Genomic DNA, 17,781 nt, shown 5'->3' on the forward strand with positions numbered 1-17,781 from the left:
AAATATGTTTTTAGTTTATTGAAGAAGTCAATGACATTCAAATTGTCAATTATTTTTTTCCTAATACTGTTTGTTTATGTTGACAGTCGGTTGAATATAATTTTTATAACATTTCGAAAAATTTCTCAACTACCGGCGATGATTTATTAACAACATAACTAATTTGTCATATTAAATTATAATTGCAACAAACGACCCATCTGCCAATATAGATATTAGAAATTGAAGCCGGGTATCTTCCTGAGTAGCATTGCGGCCAGTCACACTCTAAAGTGGATAAACCTTCACTCTCATCCAGTGGATGGCGCCTAAGATCTATTACTAGCTCTCTACGTCCCACAACAACATAAGTTTGGCTCAATTTAGCTCTCAACAACAAATGAAACGATTTGGGTACATTTACACGGAAAATTGGCGTATACTCAAAGAAAATGGTACAGCAATAGATCGGGATCAATCCGATCGAGAGCATTGTAAAAGCAATTCACTAAGATTGGGTTGGCCATTATAAATACAATTTAAGATCCTTTCCAGTCCCGCACCTCCAGATGATAGCATCTAGTTCAAAAATATCTAATGCTTCTCAGAGAACACTCATCTACCTTGCAGCTGTCATTCGGAGTCAGCACAAAATATGCAGGTCTCGCCCCGCCAATTTGCAGACAAATTATAAAGAAGCACTACGCAAATTGGTGGAGAAGCTCGACCTATATATATCTTCTCGCGCCAAATATATATACTTTTTTTCACAGGGCAATCTGAACTTGCATCCCTATACAACATGTCTTAGCCATTTTCAATACAGTGTTACAGAGGTTGGGTACTAGTAATCAATAATTTCAATTTTAGTTTACGGTCTAAAGGGATAAAACTGTAGAAAATCGTGTATATGATTTACAGCGACCATCCTAGAAGTATGCGATCGGCGACAATTTCAACTTTGTTATAAGAACCGCATATGGGCAAATTAACTCTACCCCACCCTATCCTACCCAGAAATACATTGAAAGTGTCTTTTATGGCTGTTGTTGAAGCAGAACCTCCTTAAAAAGTGTCCTGTAAAAGTGTCGTAAAGTGTGTCTTGCTATTTCCGTTTTAAATTACCATGGACGCTTCTATCTAATCATCTCAGTAATGATCGTTATTTTAAAAATTTAAGTACATATTTCGAGCAAAACTGCCTCCTTGCTATGCCCTAATTCTGTAGAGCCTGTCATTAATTAGAACAGACATCGTCATATACCCTACATTGATGGGTTTCCTCGGAAACTTCTGTTTTTCAACCAATATCGAGGATATACTTCCCCAATTTTTATGCCATGCATCCAAAATGCGCCTAATCTTTCCAATCTAATCCCTTAAAAGAACCACATAAATGACTCTGAAAAGAATCACATAAGAAGCAAATTATGAGCAGTTTCTGAGCCTATTAGGAGTCACTTTGGACTCTTATTTAGGCTTATATAAAGTATGAAATTAATCGGTCGACCATTGCAGGGGGGGAAATACACTCAATGTGGACTGATAAATGAGCTCAAAATGACCATAAACGGACCGAATTAGGACCCCTTTCTGACACTTTTTTGACTCCTGATATTTCCTGGGACCAACCCTGGTTTCAGTAGGAAACGTGCCCTTTAAATGTAAAAAAAGACGGGATTCGCTTCTGATACAACGGAGTGGCAGAATTTGTTTAAGAATACTGGTCTACAACTAGAGTCTTTTAATTGTTTAATGCTAGCAATATAGTTTGTTAGATTTAAGCAATAAAATAATATTTTTATAGCATATGTATTTGCAAATAATTTTTTTGAGTGTTAACAAACATGCGTGCCAACATCTTGCCTCGTTGCTCGTTAATCAACGACTGAACCGCTTACACTACCACTAGGGTGACTTTATTCTTACTAACACGGCCACAACTATAATTCTGATGACCACTGTTTGATAACAACGTGGACGTACTTTTTTAGGTAGAGTTTTACTGCGATGGTGTTCAATTCTTCACTGTCCTCTCTTTATAGTCACTTTTTGAACTTCTTTGATCGGATCATACAATTTTTTTATATTGCTCCAGATTTCATTGTTCTGCCAATGGAGGTTTATTTTTATTTACTGGAAACCTATCGGCCGATTACCTTTTATCTGACCAGAAACTTTCGGAAAATCTGTTTCCAATGGCTGTTTGAGAGTTTGAGAAAATTTTAAACACCCTTTGACAGAAAATGTTTAAAAACTAAAGCGAATTTTGAGAGACCTATAATTTGAACTTTGTAAGACTAAATTGATTTGACTACAAAACTGAATACTCGAAAAAATTCAGAGAACATCAAATAAGAAGTTTGAAATTTTCTTGTGGTTTTCTCGAATTTTTGTGAAAACGTTTTTGCGATTGGTTTGCATAGCTTCAGTTACGAAATTCAAAGAATTTTTTTCTGAAACTAAAGAAAATAAAAATATTTAAACTTAACTGACGAAATTTAATAAAAATTCGCACTGCTATTTGTCTGTTCGATACTGTATATACCATAAGTTCCCACATGTTTACATCTTTACTTGCATGAAGTAAATATGTATGTAATTTGACACTTTTATAAACCTCAAGCTGTCAAATGTAGGCCATAAACAATAACAAAAAAAACCTGCTAATATTTTAAGTAAAGAACTTCGTCGCCACCTTAAGAGCTGCGCCTGTGTTCTTCCTGCATTACATCACGCTGATTTCTGAAATGTATTCGTACAGTGATTAATCTTTTAAATATTTTTATTATAATTATTTATATACACACGTACTTGCATATTTACATATGTATAAGTGTTGTTGGGTGCATGGCGTTGCGAGTGCCTATGAAGGAAGACTTTGCGTCTTTACCTTTATAAAGGCTGACTTGAAACGCAGCGTTGATAATTTTTTTGTTAATATTTTTTTTTTTTGTTAAACAATTATTTACTAAAGCTTTTTAAATTTCACATATATTATTCTTCCTTATAAGATAATAATCTTTTAAATAAGCAAAGTAATTTATACTGAATTTTCACTTTTTCCTTTTTGCAGGTGATGATAATCATTCACTTATTGTGGCTTCGCATAAAAAGGTAAGTGAGGCAAAAAACAAAAAAATAGAAATAAAATTTAAAAAAACTTAAGCAAAAAGTTGGAAAATTCAAAATTGTTTACTTTGACTTTCGTGCCAAAAATTAAAAATTGCCAGATTATATGCATAGTTAAGCTTAATGAGTTGTGCACTTAAATACCTCACGATATGACTTATTTTGTTTTGTTGATATTCCGACAGGGTGGATAAATGATATATATTGGAACGATTTTCCGTTATCCCTTGTCAAACTTGGTTTTGAGACAAACCGGTTTCGGCGTTGTTCCATCATCAGTGTCGATTTTCGTTCTGAACTGTTGTCATCATCATCATCATCATCATCAACAGATAAGAACGAAAATCGACACTGATGATGGTACAACGCCGTAACCGGTTTGTCTCAAAACCAAATTTGACAAGGAATGACGGAAAATCGTTCCAATATACACCTTACGATATGCTTAACGATGGCGAAGTAGGAAACTACTAAACATACATGAATCGAGATCTATTTAAAATTACAAAAGTAGAGTTTTCGGCTTGAATAAACTGAATATAAGATGTCCGCGGTTAAGGAGATATGTATTTACAGAAATGTTACTAATGACCCAAACACATTTGACTTTTTCATCTTTTTGTCACTTGCGTTGCGTATACAGCTGACCTTGCCCACACGTCTTTCTCGCGATGTTGCTTAAACCGCAGGCGACGCAACAACCACGTCAAAGTAACCCAAAATAAATTCAAAAACCTACGGTTTGGGCGCGTTGTCAATTCATTTCTTAGCACCTCTCAAATTTCGCTCAAATTAATATTGTTTTCAATTAATTTTATTCAAACGTAAAAATATTTTCTTTCTTGAACTAAAAAAAATGTTTATTTAAATTTGTTGAATGATGAAAAATCAAAATTTGAGTTTTCCGTTTGATTTGGCAGCAACACTTTAAACGTGCGTTCTTTCAAAGTGACGCCAGCGCCAAAACGACACAAAAGTCGATTGTGTTCGGTCCTGAAGACAGTCTTCTCTTCTTTAACATTTAAAAAATTATATACGCGCAGAGTACAGAAAAGGATCCTTTGACCTTCTATCACAAGTTTGTGGTGATGAAATTTTTGCAGATATTTACCAAAATTGATATTAAACAAAATTACAAAGTTTACAAACTGCGATGCTTACTACATGTTTCTGAATTTCACTTCTTCACCAGCTTGCTTCTGGGGGCTTAGCATTGTACTCGAAATCTCCAACATTCATACTGTATACTAGTGTAAAGGCAGATACCTTTATCCTCTCAGCCATACATTCAGCTGCTCGCTTTGCAATTGGTCCCTAAATATTGCAATTTTGTTTCTGTTCCATTATCATTAGGTGCATACTAATTCTATATGTTTTTAATCGTTACTGTGTGGAATACTTATAGGCGCGCTCTCAAGAACTTAGTTACATTGGAATTAGAGCAGTGCTTTTATAAGCAGTACTTCCGCTGTTCACTATTATATCAATATTATTATCTGTATTTAATTAGCGAGACATGCTCAAATTTCTTTACACAATAGTTTTTGTTATTGATATTATAGAAAAATTAGGAAAAATTATAAAGTTTACACACTGCGATGGTTTCTATGACATATTTCTGAATTTCACTTTTCCATCAGCCAGCCTCTCGGGGGCTGAATATTGAACTCGAGATCTCCAACATTCATACTTTATACTAGTGTAAGGGCAGATACCTTTATTCACATAATATTTATATGAAAATATTTACGAGAATGATTCTCATAGCTACCACTCTCTTCCAATATTTTGTCACAGTTGATATTACATTCCAACAAACTAGTGCAGAACTAGGCAAGTAGAAGCAATTGTCGAAGTATGCTGCCCGAATACTAGAGACTTGGACCCAAGTAGCGCATGGCGGGTATTTTGATGCACTTTATTTTGGAACAAATGGCTGCTGTTTTAGTAGGACTACTCGGTGCTCCGTTCAACCCATTTGGCTCGGTCAATTATCCTGCTGCTCTGTTTTGCGTAATAGTTATATACCAACTTCCCGAAGTTGGTTTCTATGACATATTTCTGAATTTCACTTTTCCATCATCCAGCTTCTCGGGAGCTGAATATTGAACTCGAGATCTCCAACATTCATAATTTATACTAGTGTAAGGGCAGATACCTTTATTCACATAATATTTATATGAAAATATTCACGAGAATGATTCTCATAGCTACCACTCTCTTCCAATATTTTGTCACAGTTGATATTACATTCCAACAAACTAGTGCAGAACTAGGCAAGTAGAAGCAATTGTCGAAGTATGCTGCCCGAATACTAGAGACTTGGACCCAAGTAGCGCATGGCGGGTATTTTGATGCACTTTATTTTGGAACAAATGGCTGCTGTTTTAGTAGGACTACTCGGTGCTCCGTTCAACCCATTTTGATCGGTCAATTATCCTGCTGCTCTGTTTTGCGTAATAGTTATATACCAACTTCCCGAAGTTCCGATAATATGTAACTGACAATAGTTTGAAACCTAGCGAGCGCTCGAGTTGAGTGTTCGTACAAGTATTGGGTGACTGTTCTTACCTTAGCATGCAGGAACAGCAGCCAGTGTCCAATGACTGTGGCAGCTATCCTAAAGAGTCCTTTTCTTTACCTATTAAGCAAGTCGTCTGTTCTCCTACTATCTTAAATTGGCGAGGCCACCTTGCAGGTGTCACAGAAGTACTCACTGCTAAAGATATTGATAAAAATGTGAACCCAGCTATCTTCGTTATCTCTTTCTACAAAATAAGTATTAAACAAAAGGATCTAGTGAGGACTTCAGTATCGGAAAGTCAGATTTTGGAGCCACGTATGCCCAATATTTGTACCACATGACATAGCTACCAAACAAATGTGAAATGCAGTGGGCCCAAAAACTATTTGTACAATATGTTTTTTAATTATGAAATGAAAGATGCTAATGAGGACTGCGGTGTACGGGGAATTTGGTATGCCATCCGGTTCCAGACATTTCGAGCAGTGGGTACACTCAGCGACTCTGATAATGCATATCGGCGGTAAGGCTACTGAACCGATAGTGCTAATAAAGTCAGCGCTGTAGTCAGCGTCTCATTTGGATTAATCAACCAGTTTCGGAAAAACGGGCCACAAGCTGTTTTTCTATTAATCGAAAGTAGTATAGTATATGAGGTTTAGCTGGACTTTGATAGAATTGTATGTACCTTCACATTGCAAGGCATTATATGCCTCTGCAATTTACAGTTATTTGAAAAAGCTATTTTGTTTGAATTCTAATTATGACAAGAACGCCCACTCTTACACTCTTCTCCTCCTCTTGTCACTCACACTTTTTTTCCGTAAATTTTTTAAACCTTTATCCTCATATCCCTCTATCTTTTTCTATCTCTTACGGCGTTTTCTTTTTTTTTTTTTTAATAATGTCGCTCTGTTGGGTAATGGTACCCACAAACTCAATCTTTTTGTAGAGCGCCAAGTAAACTTGACCAATTAGAATTGAAGAGTGCAACATGAGGGTAATGCTTTTTCCCGAAAGGAAAACGCCATTAGTATCACTATAACCTTCTCCTATCTCTTTCCCTTAATTTTACTCTTTCTCTGCCTCTATTTCTTTCCATCTATATACCTCGATTTCTATTATTTCTTTGATTTTAATTCTGTCTTTTCCGTTCCTTGCTCGGGTACCACCCCTTTCCATTTCCATCTTTATGCTCATGCACTTCCTCTAGATCTCCCTCTCAAATCAAACCATAAGTACGACTTCTCGAACACATTGATGTCAGGCTCCTTTCCTTCAACCTCTCCTTTTCGCTGTGTCTGTCGCTCCTCTCCCGCTTCCCCTTCCTCACTAACTCTCTCTCTCTCTCTCTTTCTTTAGCCATAAGTACGATTACTCATATCAAGCAAACTATTGTAAACATAATACACCTCCCACAAGGTAAACTATCCCACATATTAACCTATTCAATAGTCTTCCAGTAAACCAAATCTAAATTTCAAATAAAACGCACCACAAAATTCTTTTTAGAATAGGAGCTCTTACGCGGTGTGGAACATGGCGCCCGAGTAGGTACATATATACGAAACGAAACAAACCTAACTATAGTTAGAGGCTTTGTGATTATTTTGGCCATTTGCCGCCCACCCTTGCTTACACCATATTTTTTCATATATCGAGCAACTTTGGGCCAGTTGTTGATGTGGAATGCTTAGGCTTCTATGCTTCAACAAAGGCTCATATTCCTATGATAATTGAAAGGTTGCCCGAGAGCATTACTCAATGGGAGCAGCTTGATACTATATAGTGCTCAACCATAGAAGAGAGCATTGAAAACCCCAGCTGGGTAGAAGTACGCGGAATTCATAAAACTATTTAAAATGCAAACAAATATCTACCGGTAAAGAAAGTTCCGTTCATACAATGTTTTGTTATTATGCAAATTTTTAATACATTGAAACAATAGTTCTAAATTTATGATACCAAGTTTTACTTAAATGACCTTAACAATGAATATTTTACATCCGGCTGCAGTATGGCATCTATATTGCCTACATACATAAATGGCAAGCCAGATAATAAATTGTGCGAAATTGAGCAAAAACGTTTTTGCAATAATCTAATTTTTATTTGCAACTATTTTTTTTATAGTGGCGGCCGCCGTGGTGTGGTGGTAACGTGCTCAGCCTACCACTCCGAAGATACGGGGTTCACGTCCCGGGCAAAGCAACATTAAAATTTTAGAAACTACTTTTTTCAATTAGAAGACAGTTTCTCTAAGCGGGGTGGCCCTTCGGCATATCAAAATCATCAGTATCGAAAAAAAAATTGATTTAGCCATGTCCGTCCGTCCATCTGTCCGTCTGTTACCATGATAAAATAAACAAATAAATGTAAGACGCAATAACCTCCTATGCTATTTTAGGCCGAGCTTCTCTTCTTTCTTCTAATTAAAAAAACCTGTTTCAAAATCTTTGATGTTGCTTTGCCAAGGGCGTGAACCCAGAATATTCGGTGTAGTAGGCGGAGCACGCTATCATCACACTACTTTACCAAATATTGAGATACCTTCCCCACATTCGGTATACGGGCTTATCTGGACCCGTAATAGAGAAATCAGATGATAACCGCGCCCACTTTTTATGTATATAACATTTTGGGAAACACAAAAAACCTGATTATTTAGTAAATAATGCACCTAGAATGTTGAATTTTTATGTGAGGATTGATATTAAGACTCTTGATAAAAATTTGTGAAACATTTTGAAAATGGGCGTGGCACTGCCCACTGGTGATAAAATCAATTTTACAAATATGGTTTATTATAAATCAAAAACCGTTAAACCTATCATAAAAATTATCCGTCAGACAGATTGCTTTAGGTTAGGTTAGGTTAGGTGGTAGCTGCCCTGATAAGGATACCTCACTTGGACACCACGATGGTCCGTTGTGATACCACATACACCAAAAATAACGGTGACTTAGATCTAGCTACTTAGAGAATTGTTGGGTAGCAACGATAAAGCTCCGAATGATACCGATCTCAACTTTGGATAAATCCTCGGGAGATCCAAGTGAGTCGCGACCGAAGTACTTTCGCCTAGTTCTGGCAAAAGCTGGGCAATCAAGCATGAAGTGATTTGGTGATTCCACCTCATCATCCTCCATACAGCTGCAGCAGGATGGAGTTTCCTGTATATTGAAACGTACCGCATGAATACCCATGGGACAGTGCCCTGTCAATACCCCAATGGCCATTGATAGGTGAGCCTTAGTGAACCCAATTATTTCAGCAGACCTCCTTCCATCCACTTTCGGCCAGAAAGATCTTGCTACCCTGCAAGACGTGCTGTCCGCCCAACATTTGCTGAGCTGACTTGAGGCCTAGCTATGGAGGAGCAATCCACAGGTGGCCAGCGGAATCCCGAAATCCCTACAGCCATCTTCATCCGGTTCAGTTGTACCGATGCGGGCTAAGAGATCCGCTTGACAGTTACCCGGGATATCACTATGGCCCGGACCCAGATAATCTTAATTGTAAAATAATTCGATGCAATCGCAAGCGAGGTCAGGCACTCCCCGACCAACCTCGATCGCACTGTAGTTGAGCTCAAGGCCTTGATAGCCGCTTGGCTATCAGAGTAGATGTTAAATTCCCTAATCGTAGTAGCACTGGATAGGACTTCATCCACCGCACCCTTAATCGCAGCAACTTCCGCTTGGAAAACACTGCAGTAATCAGCCAACTTAAACTTGCGGCTTACATTTAGCTCTTGACAAAAGACCCCCCCCCCCCCCTCCCACCAACCTTTCCGTCCAGCTTCGACCCATCCCTGAACAAGTTAACCGGTCCCATGCCCAGATAATTCCTCTTCCCCACTCCTCTCTCGGTGGAATGGCTGGGGTGAAGGATGTATAGGGAGCAATTATTGGCATACAATAGTCCGTTCTGTCGGGATAAGGTCGAAACTGGTAAGAAGGCTAGAGTATCCGAAGTCAGAAAGCCCATAGCCCATATCACGAAGCCTGACCAACGACCTTGCCGCGGCCGCCTTTCCCGCAATATCTACTGGATATATGTTCAGCATGACGTTCAGTGCCAAGGTAGGTGTTGTTCTGAGAGCGCCACTGATACCGACCAGCGCCGTCCGTTGCACTTACATTAACATTTTGGGGGTGCCCGCTGTGTCCAGTGCTTTCCACCAGACCAGCACCCCATATAGCAGAATCGGTTTGACCACCATCTCATAAAGCCAGTGTACTACTCCTGGCGAGAGTCCCCATCTCTTTCCGATAGCCCCTCTGCAGCAGTATAAGGCAACGACGGCCTTCCTGGCCCGATCTTCCACATTGGGTATCCAGGACAGTTTCTTGTCCAAAACAATCCCCAAATATTTAACCCTATTAGAAAGTACCAACGGTACCCCTCCAATCGAGGGAGTTCTGAAATCGGGCATCTTATATCTCCTTGTAAAACGAACCAATTCCATTTTCCCCGGGTTGACCGTCAATCCCCATGATTCTGCCCACCTAGCCACAGTATGCAGGTAGCCCTGCAGAACATCGCGCAGGGTGCCCAGAAATTTGCCGCTGACTAGGATAGCGAGATCATCTGCATAGGCAGTTAGTGTAGATGATGGTCAACCAGCGGCATGAAATCCCCAAAGACTTTTGAAGTTGCGCAGGAATGATACCATCCGGGCCCGGAGACTTATAGGGCTTGATTGACCCTATAGCCCAGGTTATTTGACTTTCCCGTATTGGAATGGCAGGCACTTCTGCATGGCCAAAGATCGCCGACCATGCAGGCGAAGATCCCTGCGCTAGTGGGACATCGGGAAAATGATTGTCCAGTAAAAGCTTTAGGGACTCCTCGCTACTCATCGACTAGTCCCCACCCCCATCTCTCAGATAACCGGGAACGGGATTCCTAGATAGTATTTTTCTAAGCCTCGCGGATTCATTGCAGCCTTCTACGTTTTCGCAGAAGCTTGGCCATGAATCTCGCTTGGCTATCCTTATTTCATATTTATAAATCCCCAGACTCACCTTATAGAACTCCCAGTACGAGGGTAATTTACTCTTCCTGTCTCTGTTGAAGAGCGCCGATTGCCTTTACTTTAAAAAAAAAATTAACAATATCGGTTAAGGACCACGCCCACTTTTATATAAGGGATTTTTAAAAGGCTCGTGGACGAATGAAACAAGCTATATATTTGCAAAAAAGAGCTGTATATCAATGGTATTTCTTTTTCCAAGTGGAGTTACAACAAGAAATAGGAAAATGTTCAAATATTTAAAAATGGGCATGGCATCGCCCCTTTTATGCATAAGCAATTTTCTATGTTTCGGGAGCCATAACTCGCAGAAAAATTGCAGGTTCTTAATAAGATTGAGACATATTTTCCGTATAGCAGGAAATATTTCTAGTAATAAATAATAGTTTAAAAAAAACTAAAAAAACACGCTTTTATAGCTAACCGAACTAAAAAGTAGAAAATAATTTTCAATTAAAAAGAGGTTATATAACAGTAGTAGAAAGTCAAACAACCGTTTATAGTTAATCACCTCAAAAAAAAAGTATAATAAAATTTAAGTTATTAACAGAATAATTTAATTCAGAGTAAAAAGCGTGGGGTACATTTGACTACACTTCATTTCTTTCCTCTCAGATAGTTGCCAATGGAATGATTGTAACATTCAATATCAAGCACCCCACGCTTTTTGCTGTGAATTAAATTATTCTGTTAATAACGAAATTTTATTATAATTTTATTTTGAGGTGATTAACTATAAACGATTGTTTAACCTTCTACTACTGTTATATAACCTCTTTTTAATTGAAAATTATTTTCTATTTTTTAGTTCGGTTTGCTATAAAAGCGTGTTTTTTTTTAGTTTTTTTAAACTATTATTTATTTTTAATTTTTTAGTTCAAGTAATTTTAAAAGTTTTAGTCGAGAGTGATGAAACCTCTAAACGCCAGCGATCCATGGATGAATCCAACCCCACGGCACCGAAAAGGGCCAAGAAGCAGGGAGCCTGGACGCGGTCTTTCGCCGAAACTGCCAAGGGTCGGCAGGTCATTGGCATTATAGACGAGAGCAGCGAAGATGGCAGAATCCCGAAACAACAGTGGAAGTGGATCGAGGCCGCGCTCGCTACGGTGGCCGTTAAGGTTAAAAAGACAACCCTGGTCCACCGCCATCTTAAACCGATGCAGGGTGGTTCCAGGGCAATGTCAAGCTAATTGCTTGTGACGACGCCAGGTCGGTCAACCTCTATAGGGCCGCCGTCACACTGATAGGAGTGGTATATCCGGGCGCGCGCCTCAAGGTAGTGGAGGCGCGTGATATCCCCTCACGCCCAAGGGCTAGAGCCTGGGTTCCAGTGACGCCAACGGACCCAGCTGACATCGTGGAGCTGCTCCAGGAGTACAACCCGCCACAGGTTTGGAAGTCATCCCGGATAAAACCGAGCTTGTTCTCTTCACGAGGAGGTACAAAGTACCAAATCTTACATCGCCAAGAATTGGGGGTACGTTCTTAGCGTTTAGCGATCAAGTCAAGTATTTGGGAGTCATTCTGGATAGGAAGCTATTATGGAGTGACCCTATAGTGGAGCAATCCAAGAAGGCAGCAGCAGAGCTGTTCACCATGCAAGAGGGCAATTGGCACCTCCTGGGAATTCTCCCTTAAGGTGACCTACTGTATTTACACAGCAACTGCTCGCCCGATTCTTCTTTTTGGTGCCTTGGTCTGGTGGCGTGCACTAGCTAAAAGTACCTATCTTAAAATGCTTCAAAAGGTGCAACGGAGTTCGGAGCTCTGCATTACCGGGGCTCTCGGCTCCACTCCAGATTCCGTTACATACATACATGGATACATAGATACATAGATAGATACAGGTCAAGCTAATAAAAGCGTGTTAAACAGGGCTCCAATATGCTCTTTCGTAGATGTGCCATGCATCCACTTCTATCATTAATAAGGGAATGCGTTTTTCGCATCATGTGCAAGGTTGCAAATTTATGGCCATTTTGGGTGGTCACAAGTTCAATTGAAATGTCCGTTAACCTTATGTGACCCCACCATCACATTATTGCATTGTCATCGAACCTTGATCGTGTGCAAGTTTCAATCAAACTTATGGCCATTCAAAGTGGCAATAAGGCCAATTGACCTTATGTCACCCCACCATCACATTATTGCATTGTCATCGAGCCTTGATACGTGTGCAAAGTTTCAATCAAACTTACGACCATTCAAAGTGGTAATAAGGCCAATTGACCTTATGGCCGTTGACCTTATGTCACCACAGCATCACATTAATGCATTGTTATCGGTCCTTGATACGTGTACAAAGTTTTAAATTAATCAGACTTCTAGAAACCGGTGAAAATTAAGCTCAAAGATTCCGTTACATAGATACAGGCCAAGCTAATAAAAGCGTGTTAATTAAAAATGGACGGGATCGGTTAAAGACCACTGCCATTTTTATATCAAAGAAGTTTAAAGCGGTCGTAGACTACAATAATAAGCTATACCTAAGCGAAAAATAGTTTTGTATCAATGATATTTCACTTACCAAGTTTTATTGTAAGAGGAAATTGGGAAACATTTTTTTTTAATGGGCGGTGCCGCGTGTATGTATAAAATTAATTTATCTGAAATAAACTGTACAATTGAAGCTCACGCTGAGTATATAATGTTCGATTACAGCCGAACTTAGGCGCCCTTACTTGTTTTCTTTTATTTTTTGCGAGCAAAAATTGCATTATTCATACGACTACACACAATAAACACGGCAATTTTATTAAATAATTGCCAATAAAAAGAACAAATATGGTAAAAGTGAATTACAGTTGTTTGCTCAACATTTATTGTTTTTAAATTGCACGCCTCTGACAATTTTTATTTGTTATTGTTTCAACGTGTCTTGATTCTCTAAGCACCCGAGTGCAGTTGTTCCGACGGTGGGTTGCAAGTGCGCAATAGTTCAATTACCCGTAGTAATAAGAAAGGAAAACTGTGAATCGATGGATTAGGCATGACTTGGTTGTTTGTTTTCAGAGGAGGAAGAGGAGGTAGCATTGTCGTTGTATGTCTATCTTTTTGTTCTTGCTTAATACAACATAATGATTAAAGCCACTGGCGATGGTTGTTACAGGCCGTTGATCACCTCACCATTAGCAAAAGTGCAGCAGAGGAGATTTTGCGCGTCTTTTAGTCCGCAACTAATCGCTGTAACTTTATTTTTGCTTTTTATTATGGCTTTTGTCACCACAATCAGCTACTCAAATTTTCAAACATGAAATATGAAACGCTGTTGTGTGTGTTTATAAATGTGCGTAAGGAAAATCAACAACAACAAGAGCACAATAAAAGGGAAATACAATTAAAAATGTTGCTGTCGCAACAAAGTGTTCTTGGCTTTGAAAAATTAGTAGTGTGGATAAAAATGTATAGGTTTCATTAAAGAGGGTGCAACAAGTTATCTAAGTATATAAAAAAGGAAACATGGGTATTTCGCACTTACAGTATTAATGTTTTTGAAATAAACATATAATGTAATTCGATTTGCAATACTTAAAAATTGTACACGTATTCTAATGTAACTTGGAGTACCAGAACAATCTTGCATCTGACAAAGACAGATTTGTATAAATTTAAAACTGGTAATCCAATTTTATTTGCATTACCACTGTTACTATTGTGGTTTATGCAAGTTTAACACAAAAAGTAGTTTCACAATGCTATTTCAATTGGTTTTCACCGATATTTTTTTTGTAATGCAAATAAAATTGCATTACTTATAAGGTAAATGAAATTGCATTACTGTTTTACCTATAAAAATTTTTCCCAAAATTATTAAATAAATTAAAAATTGTTTCAAATAGACAACAAAGAATGAATTTCGTATTTATATAAATAGAACAGAGCAAATACAAATTTCTTTTAAAACCGCCAACAATATAAAAACAACTTTGACACATGAACATATACAAAATATGTACTGTACAAGGAATGCTATCGGGATGAGTTTACAACAACTAAAGCATGACGTGGCTGAATATGTTTGTAATAGTCCAACCAACGTAGGAGTGCCGGTTCGAGTTGTACTCCTGGGAGAAAAGGCTTTGAGGAGATTTATAACGTCACGTTTTTTAAATTTTACCAAATTATTAAATAAAATAAAACTTCAATACTTTAAATGTATTTCGTAATGTATATTAGTAATAAAATTCCATTATTTATAATGCAAACGAAGTTGCATTATTTCATTTCATTTCATTTATTTGAGTTTTTTGTACAAGTAAGACATAGTCTTTTAGATAGTACATCTATCGTATCACATTATCAAAAATAAAAGTAGAGTAATATAATATAATTTAATATAATTTATAATAAATAATTTTTTTTTTTTATAATATAACGTAAATACAAGAGTTAAAAAGATAATAAAATAAACTTATTCTTTAACAATTAAACATCCTCAGTTCAAAATTTTTGTGATAGGGATAAAGACATATAATTAAAAGGTAAGGTAAGAGTTGAGAAAAGATAATACTGCCTGCTTAAAATATCCTGCTTTCCTAATAGCTTTAGTTGCGTATCGGAGTGAGTTCCATAGACGGATTATACTGACAAAGAACATTCTGGATGACGTTGTGTACTTAAAATTCGGGACTAATAGATTCAAAGTCCGTGTAGATTGGCAGAAACTTAGTTTGTTAAATAAGTACGGCGGCTTTTGTGAGTGTATTAGCTTATGCAAAAAACAGAGATTTTGGATTTTTAGGAAATTATAAATATCGCATCCGAGAATCTGCATTGCATATGAAGATATGTGATCAAATTTCTTTTAAGAAAAAACAAACCGTGCAACATTGTTAAAGGACAGTTGCAATTTGTTGAGTGACATTGAGTCCAGGTTACCGTATATTAGTTCACCATAAGAGACTTGAGTTATTATTAGAGCTCTAACCAGTTTCATCTTAGAGTCTCGTGGTAACAAATAGGCAGTTCTGTATAAATTGCGCAAGGTATTATATATCTTCCTCACCACAAGGTTGATATGGTCAACACAAGTCAGTATCTGTATAAATTACGCAAGGTATTATATATCTTCCTCACCACAAGGTTGATATGGTCAACACAAGTCAGTTTAGAGTTGATTTTATAACCTAAATTAGTTACCACATTATGAAAAATGATTTTATCTCTATTGTAATTCAAATTGAGTCTAACATTACCTCGAAATATTTCTATACAGGCAAACAAAAGTTTTCTGATAATCTACTAGTTACATTTATTTTATAGCAAATCTTTCCTAAGGATTGCTGAGAGAAGGTCAAATTATCGAATATGCAATTTTATTTATATTACCATTGGTAATGCAATTCAATATTTTTTAACGCAAAAAAATGCTTAACATGTAGTGCAAATGCAATTGCATTATTTTTATTTAAAAATATTTTCCCATTTCTAGTGCAAAGAAAATTACATCATTATAATTCAAATGAAATTGCATTGTCTTTAACTGAGCTTTAATTCACAAAATTTTGCCCGTAAGGACGAAAATAATTCCATTTAGTCAAGTAAAACTTTTATTTACATTTAGATTATATTTTTACTTGCAGTTTTGGGCTTACTGAGAAAATGTCGATGTAATAATTCCTTAAAAGTGCGATTATACTTGCATTACCACTCAATTTTTTCGCGGTACACGTATTAACGAAAGTATCTCCTCTAACGATGGAAAATTTTGTATTGAAACCTGTTTCCGTTAGCAAAGTTCATAAGGACTTATAGAGGGAATTTCGAGAGAGTAATTCATTGGAAGTGCAATTCTGTTTGCATTACCACTAAATCTTTTTACTACTGAAATATTAAGCAAACTTCGTTTGTAATGCAAATGAAGTTGAATTAGATCTCATAAGTGTCAATGATTTGTAATGCAAAAAAAAATTTCATTACTTCTAATGCAAATACAATTGCATTGTTTTTAGTTTACTTGCACCTCATCATCTTAATAAGCACGAAAATATTCTTATAACGCAAATTCAATATTAACTGGTAATGCAATTTATTTTGCATTACCTAAACATTTTCAGGGCTCAAAAATTATGTATGCATCTTAACACTGCATTATGCCCATCTATGACACAAAACAATAATGCATACATTTCTAAGTATTAGTTAATATCTACATAAGTGCTAGACTAGCTCTCGTTTAGCTTCGTTGCTTTTCCTAAACAATTTAATTCATTTTAAACTTGATTGTTGTTTTTTTTTTAATACAGTGCTTGGCAAGTTACACAACAACAACAACAAACACAGTAATTCGACTGCACGTTGCTGGCATGCAATTGCAATTAGAACAATTTCATATTGCAAATTCCACTCATTCCGTTCGTCATGCAAACGAGTGTTTTACTGTGTCTAACATATAATTATAGTTGCAAACTATTACAACAATAAAAGCTGTTAAAATGGTATATCTACATACACTAGATAATAAATGCCAATTAGCGCGTTTTAATTAAATGTTTTCGTTTATTAGGTGAAACAAATTTATTGGCAATGAACTTTTATAACTCTTTTGAAGAGGGGTGGTTATAGACTGAACTTAATACGAATCGCTCAAACACAGGGAGGGAATGGTGGGGTTCTCTCGCCCTTTATGTGTATTATAGCACTGGATGAGCTTTTACTGTCGGGCAATTGCATCCAATGACAAGCTTAGGTGTATGACAGATGTCAGAGTAAGCTTTGTGACATAACAAGGCTCGTGCTCAATAAGAACGTCTAGGGCAAAACTCTAACTGCAAGCGATGACCTTTAAAAAAAAAGGTGCTTAAAAAAGATACAAGGTAGCATTGGGAGACAATACAACAAATAAGATTGTATAAAGTATATATGGATAGAGGAGATTGAAGCTTGTATCGTCGGCTCCCAAAACTAAAAATAAAATGCTTCTGGAATCTATGAGAAATTGTTCAAGCAGAAGAGAGAAGTACACACCACTATAAGCAACTAAGCTGAGCACGACCTAAAATAAGGATACTCCAATGAGACCATCACGATACTTATCGATAGTCAAGCCGCTCTCAAGGCGATTGCGATATGTAAAACCAAATTCGTTTCAGACCTCTAGTGCAT

The 17,781-nt window shown here is 37.2% G+C and overlaps 1 protein-coding gene across 10 annotated transcripts in view; it reads left to right on the forward strand.

The window, feature by feature from the left end:
• Positions 1-17,781, forward strand: part of spir (spire type actin nucleation factor) — a 422,518-nt gene that overhangs the window by 131,652 nt on the left and 273,085 nt on the right. For all 10 annotated transcript variants that reach the window (XM_067767511.1, XM_067767514.1, XM_067767513.1 and 7 more), the window contains one exon: positions 3,056-3,096. In XM_067767511.1, coding sequence (XP_067623612.1) covers positions 3,056-3,096 — 41 coding nt within the window. The remainder of the gene's footprint in view (positions 1-3,055; positions 3,097-17,781) is intronic.

Source organism: Eurosta solidaginis, chromosome 2, assembly GCF_040869045.1.
Source record: "Eurosta solidaginis isolate ZX-2024a chromosome 2, ASM4086904v1, whole genome shotgun sequence".
Lineage (NCBI taxonomy): Eukaryota > Metazoa > Arthropoda > Insecta > Diptera > Tephritidae > Eurosta > Eurosta solidaginis.